The following is a 20,319-nucleotide window of genomic DNA, read 5'->3' as shown; positions in this document are numbered from 1 at the left end:
AAACACCATGAACATGGTCGTACAGTGAAAATAAACATTAAAAAAATAATATCTGTGAGGCAAAAAATATTAAATACATTCTTAGGCCAAGAACCCTGTTTGTAGTGCCACTGCATTATTATTAAACCCGTTAACGAGATTTATATTAAGTAATTGTGTTATGAAGAATTCTATAACGCTGTGTGATATCTGATGTTGAAGAAATATGTCGAGAAATCGTAGTAACAAGCTTATTATTAAGAACGGATGTGTCACTTTAAACTCGTTAGCTACTAAGAATTGAAATTGTACTTGGATATTGAGACACGTATTGTAAATAACGAAGAGATCTATGAATCGATAAGGCTTTATAAACATAAGTATTAAATTGGTACCATTAGTCTGGACCTCAATTTCTGAAACTTCAGAAACACTATTCTGTGCTAGCATTTTGTTAATAATTGTTAAACACCAAATAGAAAGATACACACACTTTAATTCCTAACGGTGATTTAATAGAAACAAAAATTATGCAAAAAGGGGGTAATGCAGGGTTTAAAAAAAAACGTGTACTACTGTTCTATATCTTATACGACCAATTCTTGTATATATATATATATATATATATATATATATATATATATATATATAATTGGAATCTCGGGATCGGCTCCAACTATTTTCATGAAATTTAGTATACGGGGGGTTTTGGGGGCGATAAATCGATCTAGCTAGGAATCATTTCTAGAAAATATCATCTTATTCGTGTATTATCACACTCATGATTTTTTTCATACTTTTTTATTATTCTGTCGGTAAGATCGAAGAAGTTATTCATATTTCATCAGTATTTATTTCGTACTTAAATATAATTTCCAAAAAACAATTTATATAAAATATAAAAAAATAACGAGCAAAGGTCGGTCATCCAGGTACTATTTATAAAACAACTAGAGGAGTAGGTATCTCTATATAGGTACTACCTACTCCTCTAGTATATATAATATAATCCTCTTCATATATTATATAACATATTCCTCTTATCTTTTTATCCTCACCGGCACTTGAGGATAAAAAGGTGTTAAATCGTTTAACTGGTTTTAAACGGTTTCTACATATATTACTAGTATATACTATCAGTTATGTCATTAACTTAATTCTTAATTGTAAGAGTCCCTCGGGTTTTAAATTATCATCAAGAGTCGTATGTGTATTCGTGTAATTTACTAATGACAATTACCACGTAAAAATCTGGAAATTACAATGTTTAATTTATTTTAAAACCACTACTTAATATAATTTAAAAAAAGCAATTTGTATAGGTTCAATTGACGCTAAGAATTAATCTTAAATGGTTTTTAAAGAAAAAAGTTATTAAGGATATACACAGTTATGAACACTGTATAACAAGATTTCATTTCAAACTGGAGAATTATTAAATAAAATATTTATAATAGACGAATCGGAAATTTCTGTTTTATCTATATATTTTATTATATATGATAGTAAACAAATGAATAACATGTAAAATTTTCAGAGGTTCTTATTTTTAGATATATTATTTTTACAAAGTATATTAATGTTAAATTAATAGTTATTTTTCTTCTTTTGTATAAATGTTATTTTATTACAAAGGTATGTTTTAACTAACACAACAACACTCATTGAATTGATGATGATGAAGCATTGAATAAATTGATCGAAATTTTGAGCATGTAAAATGTAAATTCCGCTACATGACAGTTCACAGTTGACATTTGGCAAACAAATAATTGACAATATACATTTAATATTTTATTGGATGTCACAAATAATGTTCATAAAAATTATATCTTTCAACTTTCCAGTTTCCAACTCAACATTTTATTAACATGTTCCTAATTCCTATGATGTGCACTAACTGTTATATAAAATTGTTTTTTAAATGATTACATATCAATTTTTAATAGGTATTAACCCTACTCATGCAGGGTTACGTATATCATATATAACTTTTCACTTTCATATTTACGGTATCCGTATTCCTTAGCTATTATTTGACAAAATCGTCATTTTACCACAACATTAACAAAAGAATGTTTCTTCTAACTTAGTTTGTTTATATTTATAAAAAATATAAAATGTCTGAAGTAAAAGGAACAAAAGCTTTGGAACTATGGTGCAAACGTCTCGTAAAAGATTGTCCCCATGTTCAAATAGAAAACATGACTACATCTTGGAGGAATGGAATGGCGTTCTGTGCACTTGTACATCATTTTAGACCTGACTTAATGTAAGTAGTACAGTATTAACATATCTTCATAAATGTAGATACAAAGTATTATATATTCAAGCTTTAATTGTTTATAAATTTTATAGTGATCTTACAAAACTAAATCCGGAAAACATATATGAAAACAATCAGCTAGCCTATAGCATTGCTGAAAAGCATTTAGGTATACCCGCACTGCTAGATGCAGAAGACATGGTTGAGAATGATGTTCCAGATAGATTATCAATATTGACATATTTGTCTCAATTTTATCAACGACTTGGTCATACTGGTGAGCCATAAAACATTTTTTTGTTTAGTATGATTTTAGTTGTCATAATATTTTCTTAGTTGATTTCATACATCTCAATAAATTTTCAGTAAATGCAAAGGTTTCAGAAAGTGAAGCAAAATCGTCACAGTCTCCACAGATAACAGTAAGTATGCATTTGTAAGTATTTATACACACTCAAATGTTTACTAAAGTATGTTGCCTGCTTATGTAGATATGTGTTGTCTTTTTGTGTTTTAATTTTATCACTGTTTTTTTCCTATCTTTTCTTTACTCTTTTTTTCACTCTTGTAGACACCAATCAAATTTGGAAAAGTGGCTTTGGATAAATGCGCCGCTTGTGGACTTCCTGTATACTTAGCACAAAGACTCATTGTGTCACAGAGATTGTATCACAGGCAATGCTTCCGATGTTCCAAATGTTCTGGACATTTGAATCCTAAAAATTTTCACATGTTGAATGCAAATGAATTTTCTTGTGACGCTTGTAAAAATGAAAAGACTGTCATATCTAAATATCTTAATAATAATGATCAAATGGGAATGTTGGCATTTTGTAATGATGATAATGTGTCAAATAGCACGTTGGACATAGAAAAGGAAGACTCTATTGTAAAAAAGGAAAAAACAAGACCAAAATCAATATTAGGTGAGGATTTTTCAGTTTTCTTGCATTGCATGTGTGTTTTCTTTTTGATGTCTGTGTATGCGTCTGATAACATTTTTAGCATAAACTACAAAAACTAGATTTTGATTAGCACATTAAAATTTATTGGATGTTGCATGTGCATTTGAATGTTACATAATAATATTATTGCACCAATTGTTATTTTTCCAATGAAAGCAGGTCAGTTGTTACAATCAAAGAGGTGACTTTCAATAAAAGTAATAATGTGACTAATCAATAAAATTCACTGTAGAATAGATGATAGAAAAGTAAGTATAATATAATCATTATCATTTTGTTAAAAACAATTTTTACTTCTTAACAAAGTATCTATATTATTTGATATCTTGAATCTTGGCTTTATTTAATTGAGATATTTTATCTATAATATTTTTAAACCAAATAAATTTATCTAACTGTTGATTTGTTTCAGAAAAAATAAATATGTTTGAAAGTAATATAGATAAAGAAAACAGTATTGAAAGTAAAATAGGAAATCTTAGTATAAAAGATTATAGTATTGATGAAAGTAAATATAAGGATATAAATATTAGTGCTAATCATGAAGCTAAAGATATAGATGGTACTACAAGTGCTATAAAAAATGAAGAACAAATTAGTTTAAATAGTTCCATTGATTTTAAAACAGAGAATGATAAAGATAGAAATGATATGTCACAAATAGCTACACCAGAAAAAAAATATACTAGCACTATTGAAAAATTAACTTTTTTACAAACACAATTATCTGGAGAAGCAAATTTTGATAACTACTCAAATCAAATGAAAGTAAACAATGCAGATATTGAAAATGTTTTGCAAAAACCAAAGCAAATAGATGGTAAGAATTGGTCAAAAGATATGCCAATTAACATAACAGATGATAGCCGATTAGCACAAACTGATATAAATTTAGATATATGTGTGTCATTAGACATGTCTAATAAAGAAGGGATTGATAAAGATTCATCCAAACTGATAGACACAAATAAGGAAGTTAAAATAAATGTACCTCCAAGGAGGAAGAAAATCAATAATCCTGAAAAGAAAATTGATACAATTGCTGAAACAAAGCAAACAAAAAATAAGAGTTATCCTGATCATTTAAATCCATTCTCTGATGACGAAGAAGAGGTAAGTGACCATGTTCTATGTGCCAATATACATTAAATTTTTATTTAACTTGATCATTTGGTAAAGTTTGAGCATCACATACAAGTATATTATATAGTGTTTAGCTATAGATCTCTTTTCAGAATGATACAAAAAATTCAACTAAGAAAGAGAGTACTAATCCTTTTGGTAGTAGTGATGAGGAAGATGATGAGGTCCCTCCAATACATTCTCCAGCAGCAAATGTACAGACATCAACACCTGTGTAAGTATATTAAGTTCTTGTTTGTGGCTCAAATAATTTTCCACTGTATTAATCAATTTTTACATAAATTACTTACATTCTCTTCTAGGGAAGCAACAATGTGTAAACTTTGATTTTTCATTCCGTAGAATTCTAACATCTTATAAGTGTTGCTACTGCAAAAGTTTTACACAGCTAAAGGGACAAATTTGACCCCTTTGAGGGCAATAAAAAATAAAATGCTACGAATTTTTTATGTTTTACCTTATAAAGTTAAATCTAAATATTTACTTACTCAAGTGAACTAATACAAAAATATTTAATATGTATATGTAAAAAAATTATAGCTGTTAGCATTCTACTTTAGATTTTGCCAGAGTCGAGACTTAGCGTAAACTATAATTAACATGTTTCAATATCCCATTCATTTAACATTTAACACACAGTTATAATTTAAAATTATCCTAAAATGAGTAATATTTACAGAAGACGCCATATCATAGCATACAATCCCTTTTGGTCAGATGGGGAAGAACCATCGTCAGATGAAGATTATGATAGTATGAGGTGAGTAATAAACATGTTTTCATATTGATAAATTAGCTAACGGTAAAATGTCATGAACAAACACCGAAAATCTATTTCAAATGTACAGTAGAAAAAGATAGAACAAATGCGTAAAGTCTTTCACTGCATCTCAGATTTGTGTCGTATCATTTTGATGCCCGTCGTACCTTCACGAGGTAGCAGTTTGTATAAGAATGAAATTGAAATTAGCTTCGTCACGTGACCATTTTCATACTATGTTTCCGTCAGTGGGTCACGCCTTTCGCAAAGTGATTTTACCTAAAGTCCAAGCTCTATCAAGAATTGAGTATGAAACGGCAACGCACTCGCTGGTCGTCTAGTTGTGTTCATGGGCAGCTGTATCCCTTAAAATCAAATAATCTGGACTAATAACAAACCTAAACATTTCATAGAATAGTGATCATGAAGACTAAAGCTTTGTATCAATGCCACATAATTACAACTTTTTTTATGTTTGTATAAACTTTTTACTAATTCTTAAGTAGCGTAAATCATTTTATTATTAAAATTATTTACAAAAAGAAGTAGTTGAAAATTAGGAACGGCCTTTCTCAGATATGTAAAAGTTATGAAAATTTCAGTTCCACAATGCACAAAGGGTCAATAACGGCGAGTACCCCAAATCTTCCTTCGGGAACTCCCCGGCGCAGGAAGCCAAAAGCTCCGCCTCCGCCTGTCATAAATCTCGAGCTTACGGGCCCATCTACATCTATGGAAGATGTCGCTAGCATTTCTTCTGTCAGCTCGCATGCCTCAACTGTACATTCTGACCAGGTGACATTATTTATAGAATAGTTTTTATAGTACGAAACAGTTAATAGTTTTTTATACATATATATTATTATATAGGATTTTACAAAGAAATTTGTATAGTAAAAACAACGGTGTTGGTAATGGCTTAAGCGTGCTTTTGCCAAGCCTGAGGCAGTGCGTTTGAATTACGGTTGTGAACTATTTCTATGTGCGCATTTAACACACGCCTTTGGTACCCGACACACTATCACTATATTTGTCACCCACTTGCCAGAATAAAATAAAATAATCACGAAACCAATGCAGAGGTTATAGCGCCACTTGTGTTTATATGTCTAGTAAAACTGTTACAACTTACCATTGATAGTCTTAATTTGTTTAAACACCTAAGTAAGATTAAATACATACGATTTTACTAATACCAATAAATATCAACTTATTTGTAGAAATCAATTGGTAAATTGACGCCCAGATCAAAGAAAAGACGGTTGGCTTCAACCCCTCCCGATACTCAATCTATGGCTTCAGGCTATGGCGCGTCGCTTGAAGCAGATATTTCTTTACGGAGTAATGCTTCTGATGGTAAGAAAACTCTATAAACTGACCATTCAAAAATCGTAAATTTTTATAACAAGAGTTTTACATCCGGTTTTGGTTCGAAGCCTTAAGAAGATAGTATCAAGCTTTTTCTTTTCAAATATTTATGAATATTGATTATTTGTTATTGTTTGTACATGTCTTACCTAATATATGTTTAATATTACTTGATTTTGAACTACGTTTAATAAAAAATATAACAAGACTTAACACCACAGCTTCTATTATCTATTCTTCTTCTATATTGGTCACGTACGTAATTTTAATTTCTCGCGGGAAAAATCACACTATAGACTCATTGAGAACCGAACTGAGACTCGGGGTCAAATCATTTTTATCCGTCTGTCTGAATGGGATAGGTAAGATCGATATGCCAAATATAAAGAATATTTTTTCTAAGAACTAGACAATTTTATAATCAATATTTGATAGTTTTAATATTTTTGTTTAAATTTTACTCTTAAAAATAGCGAAATGTATTTATTAGAATAATTCTTTACGAATTTACTTTTTGTTTTTCAGGTCGTAAGAAAGGTCCCGCCCCGGGTATTCCCTTACCAGAACGCCGTGAAGTGAAGATGCAAATGACTCCCGAGGAGTTACAAGTGCAGTTGGACTTGTTGGAGACGCAACAACTCGGCCTCGAAAGGCAGGGCGTGCTCATAGAACAAATGATACGGGACAAGTGTGAGGGTAAATTACATTTATGCACTTTTACACATTATTTCCAGCATGCACGTGCACAACAAATACCTACAGTAGAACTCCAATTATCCGAATTAATGGGGACCGGGACCCATTCGGATAATCGGATTTAAAAAAAAAAATTACCATTGGAGAGAATAAAAGTTACGTTTTGATATTGCACTACGCCGAACGAAGACTTCAATGCGCCGGAACTTGACTTAACTTGCCGTTGTGTCTACACACGCGGGGGGAAGTCAGTGTAGGCACAACGGCAAGTTAAGACAAGTCAAGTCAAGACTTGACGCGCAAACACTGGCTTGGCGGGGTGAAGAATGACAATTTTTTGTGATTCGGATAATCGGCGATTCGGATAGTCGGAGTTCGGATAATTGGAGTTCTACTGTATATGCTTTAATTTAAACCTCCTTAATCATTATCGCAGAGGCAGTGTCACAAATGGACGTTTTCCATGTTTGCATTTTAAACTCGACCGTATGGTGAAGGAAAATCAATATTTTCCATTATACATATAGATACCAATCTATCCCTTAGTAGATCTACAAATCGGAGTATTAGGCACAGAAAAATGAACACAAAAAATTGTTTCTAGAAGTCAGATACAGATCAAATAATGGCATAATTTTGTTTAGTACAACATTTGTCCATAGTGAGTAAAACTATGATTTTAATTGTGGCACTGCGTCCTTACTCGTATGTTCAAATAGGAATCTCGACGTTTATGTGTGCAAGTTCGATGTAGTTCTCTCCATATCGGTAGTATTCGCGCAGAACAAATACAATTATTATGGCGATTGGAATCGCCGTTGATAGTTGCTGAGTAGTCTCTGTACAAGTAATAATCCTTACTATAGAACATAGACTATGTTCCCATAGTGATTAAATATCGTAACAATATATAGTACTATCGTTATTTCAAGTTTTTTACCGGTTAGCGATTCGATATTTAATAGTGATATTCTTATATGTAAATAAGACCTGAAATAAGGTTTACATTTATTTTTTAAATAATTGTTTTCAGGTGATGAAGGTGTTACAGCTCCGCAAGAAGAAATCGAGGACTTGGTTATACAGCTGTGCGAGCTGGTCAATGAGAAGAATGACTTGTTTAGGAAGCAAACAGAACTAATGTATATGTAAGTGTTTTTATGAATGAGCAGTGTTGGCCTAGTGGTTTCAGCGTGCGACTCTCATATCTGAGGTAGTAGGTTCGAACCCGGGCTGTGCACTAATGGACTTTCTTTCTATGTGCGCATTTAACATTTGCTCGAACGGTGAAGGAAAACATCGTGAGGAAACCGACATGTCTTAGACCCAAAAAGTCGATGACGTGTGTCAGGCACTGGAGGCTGATCACTTGCCTATTAGATTTCAAAATGATCATGAAACAGATTCAGAAATCTGAGGCCAAGACTTAAGGAGGTTGTAGCGCCACTGATTTACTCTTCTTTTTATTTAAAACATCGCCGGTACTCTGTAACAAAAGGGAAGATAAATTGGTTGTTGAATAACCCCAGTGCTGATGTCTCAATATTGATTGATTTATTGCTAAAATCAATCATAGTATACAAATATATGATCTAAGAATAAAACTTAGGGAAACTACAATCATAAAAAAGCTAGCATCACCGACTACATATTTATGATTATACAAAAATTTAATTAAATTTGTCTAGTATTTGCCCCTTAGTCGACTTGGCAGATAATGTTTATATTATATATCATGTTGTTTAACAGTACTGAATGAGCCAACCACTCATATTATAATATTATACATACACATACACTCATATTTTTTTATTTTTTTTATTTTACAAAATCGAATCTAGTATATCATATCAATAATGTCATATTTCAGTCGTAGACAACAAAGACTGGAGCAGGAGCAAGCAGACATTGAACATGAGATTCGAGTGATTCAGTCGAGACCAGTCGTCAACAGGATTGATGCTGATAAAGTAATATATTTTTTAATACAGTTGCTCAAAAAGTGGCATATTGCAGGGAGGTATAGCGTTCGGAAAGCGGGCTATTACACACTCGTGCTTTTTCTTTGCCATTCCCGCACTCGTGCGTTTTCTTTGCCAACTGTCAAAACAATGTGTATTAAAAAGAAAAAACCAACCACGAAGGTTTTATTAAAAAGATTCATAGAAGTTTTTATGATATATGATGTCTAAATATTATAATAATTGGATTCAATAAGTTCGGTCAGGTTTCTTTTCATTTCATATCAATTAAAAAAATATTAAAAAGAATTTTATAATATATGCAAATATGTATTTTTAAAAAGTTTACTAATAATTGGATTCAATAAGTTAGGTTAGGTTTATTATATTTCATATCAATAAAAAAAATATTAAAAAGAAAAAACTAACCATGAAGTTTTTACTAAAAAAAATCACAGAAGTTTTTATGATTCATGCAAATATTTTAAAAAGAAGCTACTATTTGTTTAAATACCAGATTTAATAATTGGACTCAATGAGTTAGATTTGGTTTTCTTTCAATAAAGTTCCCTTTGCCTACCCAGAATGGGTGAAGAAAAGAAAAAACAAGCTTTGCTCATATTCTTTGCGGTTGGCGCCATTTTCCAAAAATGTTCTTTCGAGTTGAGTTATTTGTTGCACAAAATGAGTAATTTCGACGATATTTTATTTGAATGAATACCACCCGAACGCAGTATAATTGCATAAAATGCTTCGGAGAACAATTTACCGCTACATATCTACGTGCAACGAATTTATTCCGTAGAGAGAATAGAAAAAAAGCAAATAGTTTAATTAAATTGCTTTATTTTTTCGCAACTGTATTAAAAATAGTCGTTCAGTACACGTGCGGTACCGTCATTGCAACTTGTCCCGACTGTCAACCCTCACCTTCGGCTGCGCCTCGGCTCGGGTAGACATTCGTCGGAACTCGTTGCAATGACAGGCTTTCCGCACTTGTAATGAAATATACTATTCTATAGTCTTTACTGTGAGTAGGGAAATTTTGATTTATCTATGGTCGCGTCATATTGATCGCGTTTGAATGCGATATTAGTATGCAAAATCTTATAACTGCGTAATTTGTTGTTTGTTTCTTTTCTTGATTGTTTTTTAATATACTATTATACTATATAGCCTATAGTAGGCATTGCACGCCTTAAGAAAAAAATTAGGAACAATGACGCAACTCCTTTGAGAAATTATTAAATATAACGGCACAATACATATGCCTATGTCGCCCTAAGTTTATAGAAATTTGAGGCTTGGTCCGACTCTAGAAAATTTCATTGATAATAAAATTTAGTTTACTTTTAATATGTTTAAAACGGATATATAATCGTCTAATTTGTATAAAATTATAAAACATATGCAATGTTTTTCATGTTTTCAAGATGGAAACATATACACATAGGATTAGGTAGATTAAGTGGCTAAACTATAGTTTTATAAACTTGAGAAAAAAAAGCCACATGGAATGTGTCTCAATCCAAATTAATTGTTAGAAGATTTGTCTTGAACACACTAAACTCATTATAATATATAAAGTAAGGTACATAAAACTAGTTAATTAATGGTTATAGATGATTTTTTGTCGTTTGTTGAACGTTACTTTATTGAAGGCGAACAAAAATTGTTTGATTGTGGTTGTTTAGTTTAAAACATTATAAAACGTTTTTTAATACTAATCATTGATCATAGGCCCGCGAAGAACAGTTAGTCTGTCGTCTGGTGGAAATAGTGCGAATGCGTGACGAATTAGTGCAACAAGTAGACGCTGAGAGAAGACGCGAGAGGCAAGAAGACCGTGCCATTGCCGCTTCCATAGCGGCTAAACGAGGTAAGCGTCGATACATTTACAAATTCAAATTCAAATTCAAAATTTATTTATTCATGTAGGTAACAATGTACACTTATGAACGTCAAAAAAAGAAATATTATATGAATTTAATTTTACATTTACTGCCAGTTCTCAAATCAAGGGCGTAGAACGGAAGAGAAGAACTGGCAATAAACTCTCCGCCACTCTTTTTAATCGCCAAGTTTTTTTTTTTACACAATGCTTGTAAGGAGCTGCAACCACTACACCATGTTCCATATGACATATTGAGTAATAAAGAATAAAAAATTAAAAATTAAAAAAATTAAAAACAAAGATTTGACCTCTATCAGCAGGAGGCATGGTGAAATAGGAGCACGCACTTACGTACTCGTGAGAACAACACGCAAAGACGTAGTATAAACAACTAATATCACCGCAAACACGAATTCAAGTACGACCAGTCACCACAAGTAGCACCCGTTCACGAGTATGACGCATGGCCAGCCATTGGCCCCCTCGCCATATTTTAGGGAGAGAGACAACCCGACGCATGGACGCCGCCACAAGCAATGACATTTGAGTGAGCATGACGATCCTTGAAATGTGCACTTGGCTACACAAGAAAATAGTAATAATACTAATTATACTGAAATAATTTGATACCACATGAATCACGGTTTGTTCCCACTTTACATTTAAAAAAAAGTCGTAGATGTCGACGATCGCCCCATAGTCTGAAAATGCAGCCGAGAGATTCTGTCGCGTTACCTATTTATACTGAAGCAATTCATATCCAAGCACTATGATCGTTTAAGTATTCATTTATATTATAATAGGCCTTAGCAAGCAGTTTTACTTTAGTGTACGATTTAAATTTATTTATTGACAATATTTGTATCTCACTAGGGATTTTGTTGAAAAAACGTATGCAATTGCCTTGGAAAGAATTACTCGTTTTATGCAGCCTTGTGGTTGGTGCACTAATTTTGTCTTTATTACGAGTACTATAATTATGGAAGCTACTATTCTTTTTAAAGATATCTATATTTTTCCGCACATACAAAATATTCTCATAAATGTATTGACTTGCCAAAGTTAAAATATTTAATTCCTTAAACTTATTTCGGACTGACTCCCGTGGGGACAACCCACAGATCGCTCTTATAGCCCGTTTTTGCACTACAAATATCGAACTAATGTCGGCGGCATTACCCCACAAAATAACACCATATGACATGATACTATGAAAATAGCTGAAATAAACGAGCTTTGCTGTGTTCTCATCCGTAAGATCGCGTATCTTTTTCACTGCGAACGCTGCAGAACTTAGCCTATTCGAAAGACCTTCTATGTGTTGGCCCCACTGGAGTTTACTATCTAAGGTAATTCCCAAGAACACCGCACTATCAACAAAGTCTATTTCCTCGTCTTTAATTATTATTTGAGAAGGACTACTTTTTACATTTGTAGTTTCAAATTTAATACATTTTGTCTTCTTCTCGTTTAACTTAAGATTATTTGTACTAAACCAGTGAACCACACTGGAGATGGCACTATTTACATTCTCAAGTGATGGATTTCGTCGTTTCACTTTAAATAAAAGCGAAGTGTCATCAGCAAACAGTACTATCTCGTGAAGCTCCTTTACAAGAAATGGTAGGTCATTTATATAGACGAGGAATAAGAAGGGACCAAGTATGGAGCCCTGCGGTACGCCCATCGTAACAGACGATCCCTGTGATATAGCTCCATTTACATTTACTTTCTGAATTCTATCGCTCAGGTATGATTCCATAAGATTTAGCGCTTTTTTGCCAATGCCATAGTGTTGAAGTTTTTTGATAAGGATTTCGTGATGGACACAGTCAAAAGCCTTTGATAAATCGCAAAAAACTCCAATGGCATCATGAGAATTTTCCCAAGCATTTAAAATCTCGGAAATTAATTTAAGGCCAGCATCGGCTGTAGAGCGACCTCTTGTAAAACCATACTGCTGGCTATGCATAAGTTTATTATTATTAAAATGTATCAGTAATTGATCTAGAATAATTTTTTCAAAAATTTTACTCAATGCAGGCAGCACAGATATGGGTCTAAAATTTGTGGGGTCAGAAGTGCTGCCCGTTTTGAATAACGGTGTGATTTTACTGAACTTCATCTGGTCTGGAAAGACTCCACAATCTATACATTCATTAAATATTATAGCCAACTCTGAACTGATAGCATCGATTACTGATTGTACAATGAAAACAGATACACCCCAAAGATCTTTAGTTTTTTTAATTTTTAGCTGTTTAAATGTTTTTATAATATCATTGCAGCTAATGCGGCTAAATATAAACTCACGATTGCATACAGGAACATTCTGTTGCAATAATAAAAGGGCGGCTGATGGCGAAGAATTCAGAACGCTGGTTGTATCTATTGGAATATTAGTAAAAAACTCTTCAAATGCAGAGGCTACTTCGAGGTCGGAACTAATTACTTTACCGTTTATGTTCATCTTATATTCAGAATCCTTTCTGGAGGTTCTTCCAGTCTCCTCGTTTATAATTTTCCAAGTAGCCTTTATCTTATCAGAGCTGTTGTTTATTTTATTACTTAAGTGTTTTGCCTTAGCGATTTTGCACTCTTGCCTAAATTTTTTTGAAAATGTCCTAACATGAGTTTTAAATTCTTCACTGTCATTATACTGTTTTTCATCATACAATTCATACAATTTTAGCCTTTTTTTGTGTAGTTCCGGAGGTGCCCAGTCACAAAAGGTAGGTTTCTCCGAGACCAAAAAAGTCTTTGGAGTGAACACATTTTTGAATTCATCAATAAATGATTCAAAGAATGTGTTATATAAGTTATTAGGGCATTGGTTACTACGCAAAAATGGCGTATTAAATATAATTTTTTTTCTAAATCTGTCTAACCGATCATATGTTACAGGTATTGTGCATATTGTCTTTTTTGGATCTTTACATTTAAGTATATTTTGAAATTCAAACAATTGACCAGAGTGGTCAGATGTAAGTTTGTTGATAATACAGGTGTTGAGAGGAACTATATTACTATAGATATTGTCAATACATGTTGCCGTGGTGGCTGTTACCCTAGTAGGTACAATAAAATTATTAATTAAATTATATGATTTAAACAGATTAAGCATACGTTTACTTGAATTACAGTTGTCAAGCAAATTTACATTAAAGTCTCCACTAACGACCAACTTTTTCTTGGATTTTTGCAATTTGTACAGAACTTGCTCTAATATTTTTTCTAAACTATCATATTGAGCTGAAGGAGGGCTATACAAACTAACAATGATAAATTGCTCCAGCTCCACACAGGATACTTCAATAAGGCGTTCCACAGAGAGGCTCACTATGTCCTTCCTTTCTTTAAATTTTAATTTTTTATGAAGCAATATTAATGAGCCACCGCGTATTGCATTTCCTCTGCAGAACGAACTACCAATCTGATGATTACAAAAATTGAACATAAGTTCACATGTCTTTAACCAGTGTTCTGAAATACACAATATGTCAATATTTTCACTGCTCAAAAACAACTCAATTTCTAGTAATTTACTTTTCATGCCTTGTATATTTTGGTGAACCAGATTGATAGTTTTATTATTATTATTCTTAAATTTACTTATCTTACTGACTAATTCTTTGCCAGAGAGGCTCTCTGTTGTCTTAGTAACTAATTTAAATTATAAATACTATGTCTTGGAATATCTTCCAAGGTCTTACTAACTAAAACCTGCTCAATAGAAGCTGGTTGTCGAGCCAAATTCTTGGCTGTTATAAACAATAAATATGATAGCGAATCAGCTATCTGTCTTTTCAAATACATAGGTAGATTATATCTATCCTTCGTCAAAAAGTAATTATTACAACTTATGTACCTATTGGTATCAATTAGTGTAAAGTTTTTATTATACATAGCAAATGTATGCATTGTCTGATTTAAAATATGTCTTACATTATTTTCTTGTTGAGTGAAGTTTTTACTATAAGGGAATGTAAACATAATCAGATTTTTTGTATGAAGTGAGCATAATTTTTCATAGCAGTTAATTAGCTCTTTTTTGTTTAAATTCCCTTACTTAATAAAAACAGATTTAAACATTTTACATTGTATTCAATCCAGTACCACTTTCACCTATTGTTTTTGATATATTAAAAAAATTGAAAAATTTAACAGAATACATTCGGGATTAAATTAAATTAAATTTTATTATTATAAACACTAAACTTAAAAGATACAGCCGGCGTGTTGCTTACGCTAAAGTTTTTTTACTATGTACTGAATTAACAATATGTAAAAAAATTACGTATTTTCAGTAGATCTCTCAGTTTAATCTAAAATGCAAATAACTCAAGCGTTGGGATCACTTACTTTTGATTTAAATATAATTGTAATGTCGCAAAAATAAAGATTTGGGAAAATAATAAAGTGCGTCCACTTCATCTACCTCTTGTCAAACTATTATATAGAGTTTAGATAATCTTAGTTTAAGTATTACTTACTTGGGCTTGGAAATTGCTTTTTTATATTTCAGCACAAAGAAATAGTGACTCCACAAGTTCGTCAATCAAATCGTCAGATGTTGTGACACCAATAAAGAAAAACAAAGTAAAAGACAAAGTAAAGAAGCAATTGAAGAAAGCGAAACATACGCTTATTGCTAAGAAAAAGGACGAAGACAAAAAACCAAAATGATCTTTATCTATTATATTAAAAGGTACTTAATAATAGACTGATATACAAAGACATTCCATGTTATGTTATGAATACTTTACACTATAATAGTTTTAAAAATATGTTACTCATATCACTGAAATTATCGCCATAACATGTAAAGTATATTTTTGAAATTACTTCTTTGTAGTCTTCTCTTATTTTATTTTAAGTAGATATATGTTGCTATTCTTTTTACTGTGGTAAAATACCAACAAATTTGGATAAGTTTAGGACGAGACAAACGCACGTGGGATTCCGTACTACGAATTTTTATTATGCTAGCATATTGATACAGGCCAACGAAATTGGATTAAATTGTATGTAATCATGCGCACAAATCAATTTATGGTGCGATCGAGCTTACCTTTTATATATTTGTTACTGTACTTGTCGGTTTTTCATTTGAAAAACAGTATTTAATGTGGAGTGCTGTAAAGAATGCGTGGGTCTGTACGTAATTGTGCGTCGTTACTCAAGAGTCCTAAGAATTCGCAGCCTTAAACTTTATAGATTTTACAAATTTTTACATTAATTTACGTGAGCACTAAATGTTACCGAATTATATTTGAATCTCAACCAACCTTATGTCGTACTTGGATATACATATGGGACTATTTGCATTAGAATTTGTTTGGTAAATTAAATTAGTTTGCCCCCTGTTCTATAAAAAAAAAGCGTCTATCAGCCATATTATATTTTTCTTAGTTGATAGTCTATTTACTAAGACTGCCTTCTACTATAATTTATATGCACAAGTTCCAGTTAAAGCACAGATTTATTAATATTAAGACCTTGCTAACTTATATTTCCCTATTAAACAAGGCAGACATCATTCAATGTATGGATGGATGTATAACAAAGCTTGTTGAGAATAAACTTAACTTTTACTATGCTTATTAAGGCCTTATAAATTGGAAAAAATATAATAAATTTACTTGGTGTTATTGTATGCTAAAAATGGATTTTTTTTTAATATTTTAATTATTTAAAATCACTAAATTGACAACATAGGGCCTAAGTTTATATTAAGATGAAAAAAATAACATTTTAACATGATTCATTACAAGAATTACTTTAGTATTAGTGAAACACATAAAGAATCAATTGGAATAGATTATGTTGACCCTTAAACAATTCATATTTATTCTTTGTGTGATTTTTGAATACTCCTTAGATCAGTTTCTTGTCACATAGTGGAATCATATTAAGGCATGATCAGAACAACCATATTTTTGCTTTATTTATTAACACATATACTAACACATTAACATATTATTAAGAGCACATACATGTTGTAAACATGCACAAAAAAATATTATGAAAAATAAAAGATTACACACTGTTATAACATTTTATTTCATTTATACATAATATAATTATTTCCTAATTCAACAAATTGTTCTATCTGGTAAGAAAACATGTTAAATTTTAATTTATTTAGCATAATTATTATCAATTTCAATTCTTAGATTTGACTTTGGCTTACCAAGACGTTCTCTTAAATCATCAGACTTACTGTGTTTCTTTGTTTTAATAATTTGACGTAAATCTGTTTTATTACTAGATTGTTCAAATTGTCTATCTAATCTAGACCAAACTGTAGTCTCTTTGTTACGATTGTCAACTTTTTGTACTTTACTCCTTGTATTGTGACTATCAAAATCTGAATCTGAACAGCTGTCACTGGTACATTGATCATTTGGAACAACTTTGGCACCGAGACGTGATTGTATATTTTGGTGTCTATGACCTTTCTTGAACATATTTGATAAAATGTGAGATGAAGATGATCTTTTTGCAATAGAATTTTTGGAATTTAACACCTCAATGGATAAGGGTGCATACTCCTCTTTGTCATTTGAATTATTTTGTTCCATAGGAATAACTTTCTTCATTTTTGATTCTTCATCATCAGCTCTCATTCTCATTCTAGGCACTTTTGATTTCTTATTCCATTCAGTATCTGAATCACTAGATTCATCAATCTGTTGAACTTGGTTTCGATTTCCCAGTCTCATTGCAAGATTTTTATTTCTTGGTTTAATAATTTTCCTAGGTTCTTCATCATCATCATAACCAGGTGAGTATGGTAGTTTACGTTGAAACACTTCCTGATGATCATATACCCCCCATGACATACAAAGATCACCCCATGGATTTTTGTCATTTGAATCAATGTGCTTCTTTTGTTTAAGATGCACTGAATCATGACTTCTTTTTGCCATCTTCTTATCTGCATTTGTTGCAAACCTCATTAAAATAACATCTCTTTTTGGATGTGGAATACCTTCTCGCCAATGATATGCAGATCTTTCTGATAACATTTCTTTCAAATTATCATCACAAATTTCATGGGAATGAACCAGTAAAGCTAACGCTGCTGCAATATGGTCCTGGCATACCATGTTACCTGTTATATAAGAAAATTCAAAAATATAATAATTGTAATCACATTATTAAACTAGTCACAATGTAAACCAATAATAACTTACAAAACATTAATAATTTATAACTTTTAAACAAACAACAAAACGGGTTGGGTTTACAATTCAATACCTTGGATTTGATTATACTGAGTATGTACGCTAATCTAAGCATCCAAAAAACGCATTATTATTTAGTTCGGTTAGGTTAGGTTAGTATATTAATATTTTATTTTAAATATCTGTCCAAAAAACGAATTATTGTCTAGTTTGATTAGGTTAGGTTAGGTATTGAATAGTAAACTTCAGCCGGAGCTGTCGCTGTTGCCGTAGACAAGATAGTTACTTATGATATAATTTATATTTAATTATTATTGTTATATACTTACAAGAAGTACTATCAACCCATTCCAAAGAAACAGGTTTGTAATCTTCTAAGTATTCAAAAACATCTTTAGATGTAAGGCCATCTATTCCAGTTATATGTAGTGTGTCAAGCCTATAATGCCTTTCATTTTCTTCAATACCAATGTTGGCATAAAGCTCATCAATTTGTTTTTGAGTAACAATTCTATTCCCACTTAAATTCAGTCCAAAGCGCTTTGCCCTTTCTTCAAATTTTATAGAATCTATTTTATGCAACTGTTTGATTATAGGCCCAGTCTTATCAGCCATATAAAGCTGAAACATGCAATTTATTATATGATTAAAGCGAAGTAATAAATAAAATAACATTCAAACTGGAATTTGAAATTACAAATTATACATACCAAAGTACATTCTTCTGCTTGAATTTCGGGTTTTTGATCTCTTTCCTCGATATCCATTTCATTGTCGTCACTCATTTCACCATCTTCTTTATCAAAATCCATAGTACTCTTACCTCTAGAGTGGAGATTTATCAATTAGGATTGTGTAGGTATTAGCAGGGATTTAGTCAGTTTGGTATACAAAATACAAATATATCTCTGGAGATCTATTGTATATAATTAAAAACAAAATGAGCATTGAGCACATAAACGAATAATACAATTTTTCACAGATAAGACACTTGAGTAGAAACAAATATGATTTATAATATATATATATATGAACTATGAAGGATCATGGCACCATAGAATACAGAATACATTCTTCTGATTGAATAAGATTTTGAATAAAAATTTAATACTCTAGCGAGCGGTTTATTTAAAATTTATGTACCATTTAATTAATTATAATTTTACTACATTTTTTACTAACAGTATACTACATTTTTTAACTTGTCACGTTCGCAATACACGGCCTTTAATGCCGCGCGCAATACAAGTACTTAGGGGCATGGGTAAATGAAAAGTGGAATTCCTATCCAGCCATGGCCCGCACTTCTTTTCATAAACTAAAAAAAGAAATATGTTGTCGCCAATGAGTATCAAACTGAGGGTTTTATTCTTACACTGTAACTATCTTATGTGACCAGTGGCACTATAGCCATATAATTATATGGCTGTGAGGCCTTAACAGAAGACTGACACTTGATATGTGTCACTTATTCCAGAGAGTGAGAAATGAAAAGGGTCCTGCAACGAATCAGGATAACACGAAAGTTTATGCTGACTGTTGAAATACGGAAAGTGGTGTAGGCGATTCATCGCGATTTGAATTTTCTACGATGATGTTGCTCACAGGAATTCGGAACCCACTTCATAATACAAAACTTTATTTCATAGAGTATATCACTAATACTGTGATATCATTTTAGTGTATTCTCTAACGCCGTTCATGTTTGACCAGTGATGCCAACTTGGGGGATTTCTTCCCAAATTTAGGAGGTAACAAGGGAGAGGATACCCTGGGGTTTTTATGGGGTATTTAAACATCGCATGAGCAATGTTGGCCTAGTGGTTTCAGCGTGTGACTCTCATCCCTGAGGTCATAGGTTCGGTGCCCGGTACCAATGAACTTTCTTTCTATGCATTTAACATTAGTTCGACCGATGAAGGAAGACATCGTGAGGAAACCTACATGACTTAGACTCAAAAAATCGATGGCGTGTGTCAGGCACTGGAGGCTGATCACCTACTTGCCTATAAGATTTAAAAATGAACATGAAACAGATTAGAAATCTTAGGAGTAACGCCTTAAGTTGCAACGCCATTCATTTTTTTAAATTTAGAA

General features: G+C 31.8%; 2 protein-coding genes across 3 annotated transcripts; one reads left to right on the top strand and one right to left on the bottom strand.

Moving 5' to 3' along the window:
- Positions 1-1,812: 1,812 nt before the first annotated feature.
- LOC110992681 (MICAL-like protein 1) lies at positions 1,813-17,081 on the top strand. 2 transcript variants are annotated; one of them, XM_022258596.2, is made up of 14 exons: positions 1,813-2,251; positions 2,338-2,522; positions 2,612-2,667; positions 2,817-3,171; positions 3,623-4,323; positions 4,446-4,567; positions 5,033-5,113; positions 5,716-5,908; positions 6,334-6,469; positions 7,007-7,171; positions 8,211-8,325; positions 9,048-9,147; positions 10,879-11,017; positions 15,558-17,081. In XM_022258596.2, exons 1-14 carry the CDS (start codon positions 2,100-2,102, stop codon positions 15,716-15,718), a joined length of 2,661 nt encoding a protein of 886 aa, XP_022114288.2. In that variant the 5' UTR covers positions 1,813-2,099; the 3' UTR covers positions 15,719-17,081. The 2 variants fall into 2 exon arrangements, with proteins under 2 accessions (XP_022114288.2, XP_022114287.2); XM_022258595.2 differs by having other exon boundaries at positions 1,814-2,251; positions 7,007-7,177.
- Positions 17,077-19,188, bottom strand: LOC110992682 (nuclear cap-binding protein subunit 3). The gene is made up of 3 exons (XM_022258597.2): positions 18,933-19,188; positions 18,552-18,843; positions 17,077-18,149 (listed from the first exon to the last, which is right to left on the bottom strand). The coding sequence occupies exons 1-3, from the start codon at positions 19,032-19,034 to the stop codon at positions 17,173-17,175; spliced, it is 1,371 nt and encodes a 456-aa protein (XP_022114289.2). The 5' UTR covers positions 19,035-19,188; the 3' UTR covers positions 17,077-17,172.
- Between the last annotated feature and the right edge of the window lie 1,131 nt (positions 19,189-20,319).

This window comes from Pieris rapae, chromosome 7 (genome assembly GCF_905147795.1).
Source record: "Pieris rapae chromosome 7, ilPieRapa1.1, whole genome shotgun sequence".
Classification (NCBI taxonomy): Eukaryota; Metazoa; Arthropoda; class Insecta; order Lepidoptera; family Pieridae; genus Pieris; species Pieris rapae.
This window is presented reverse-complemented; position numbering and strand designations above follow the sequence as displayed.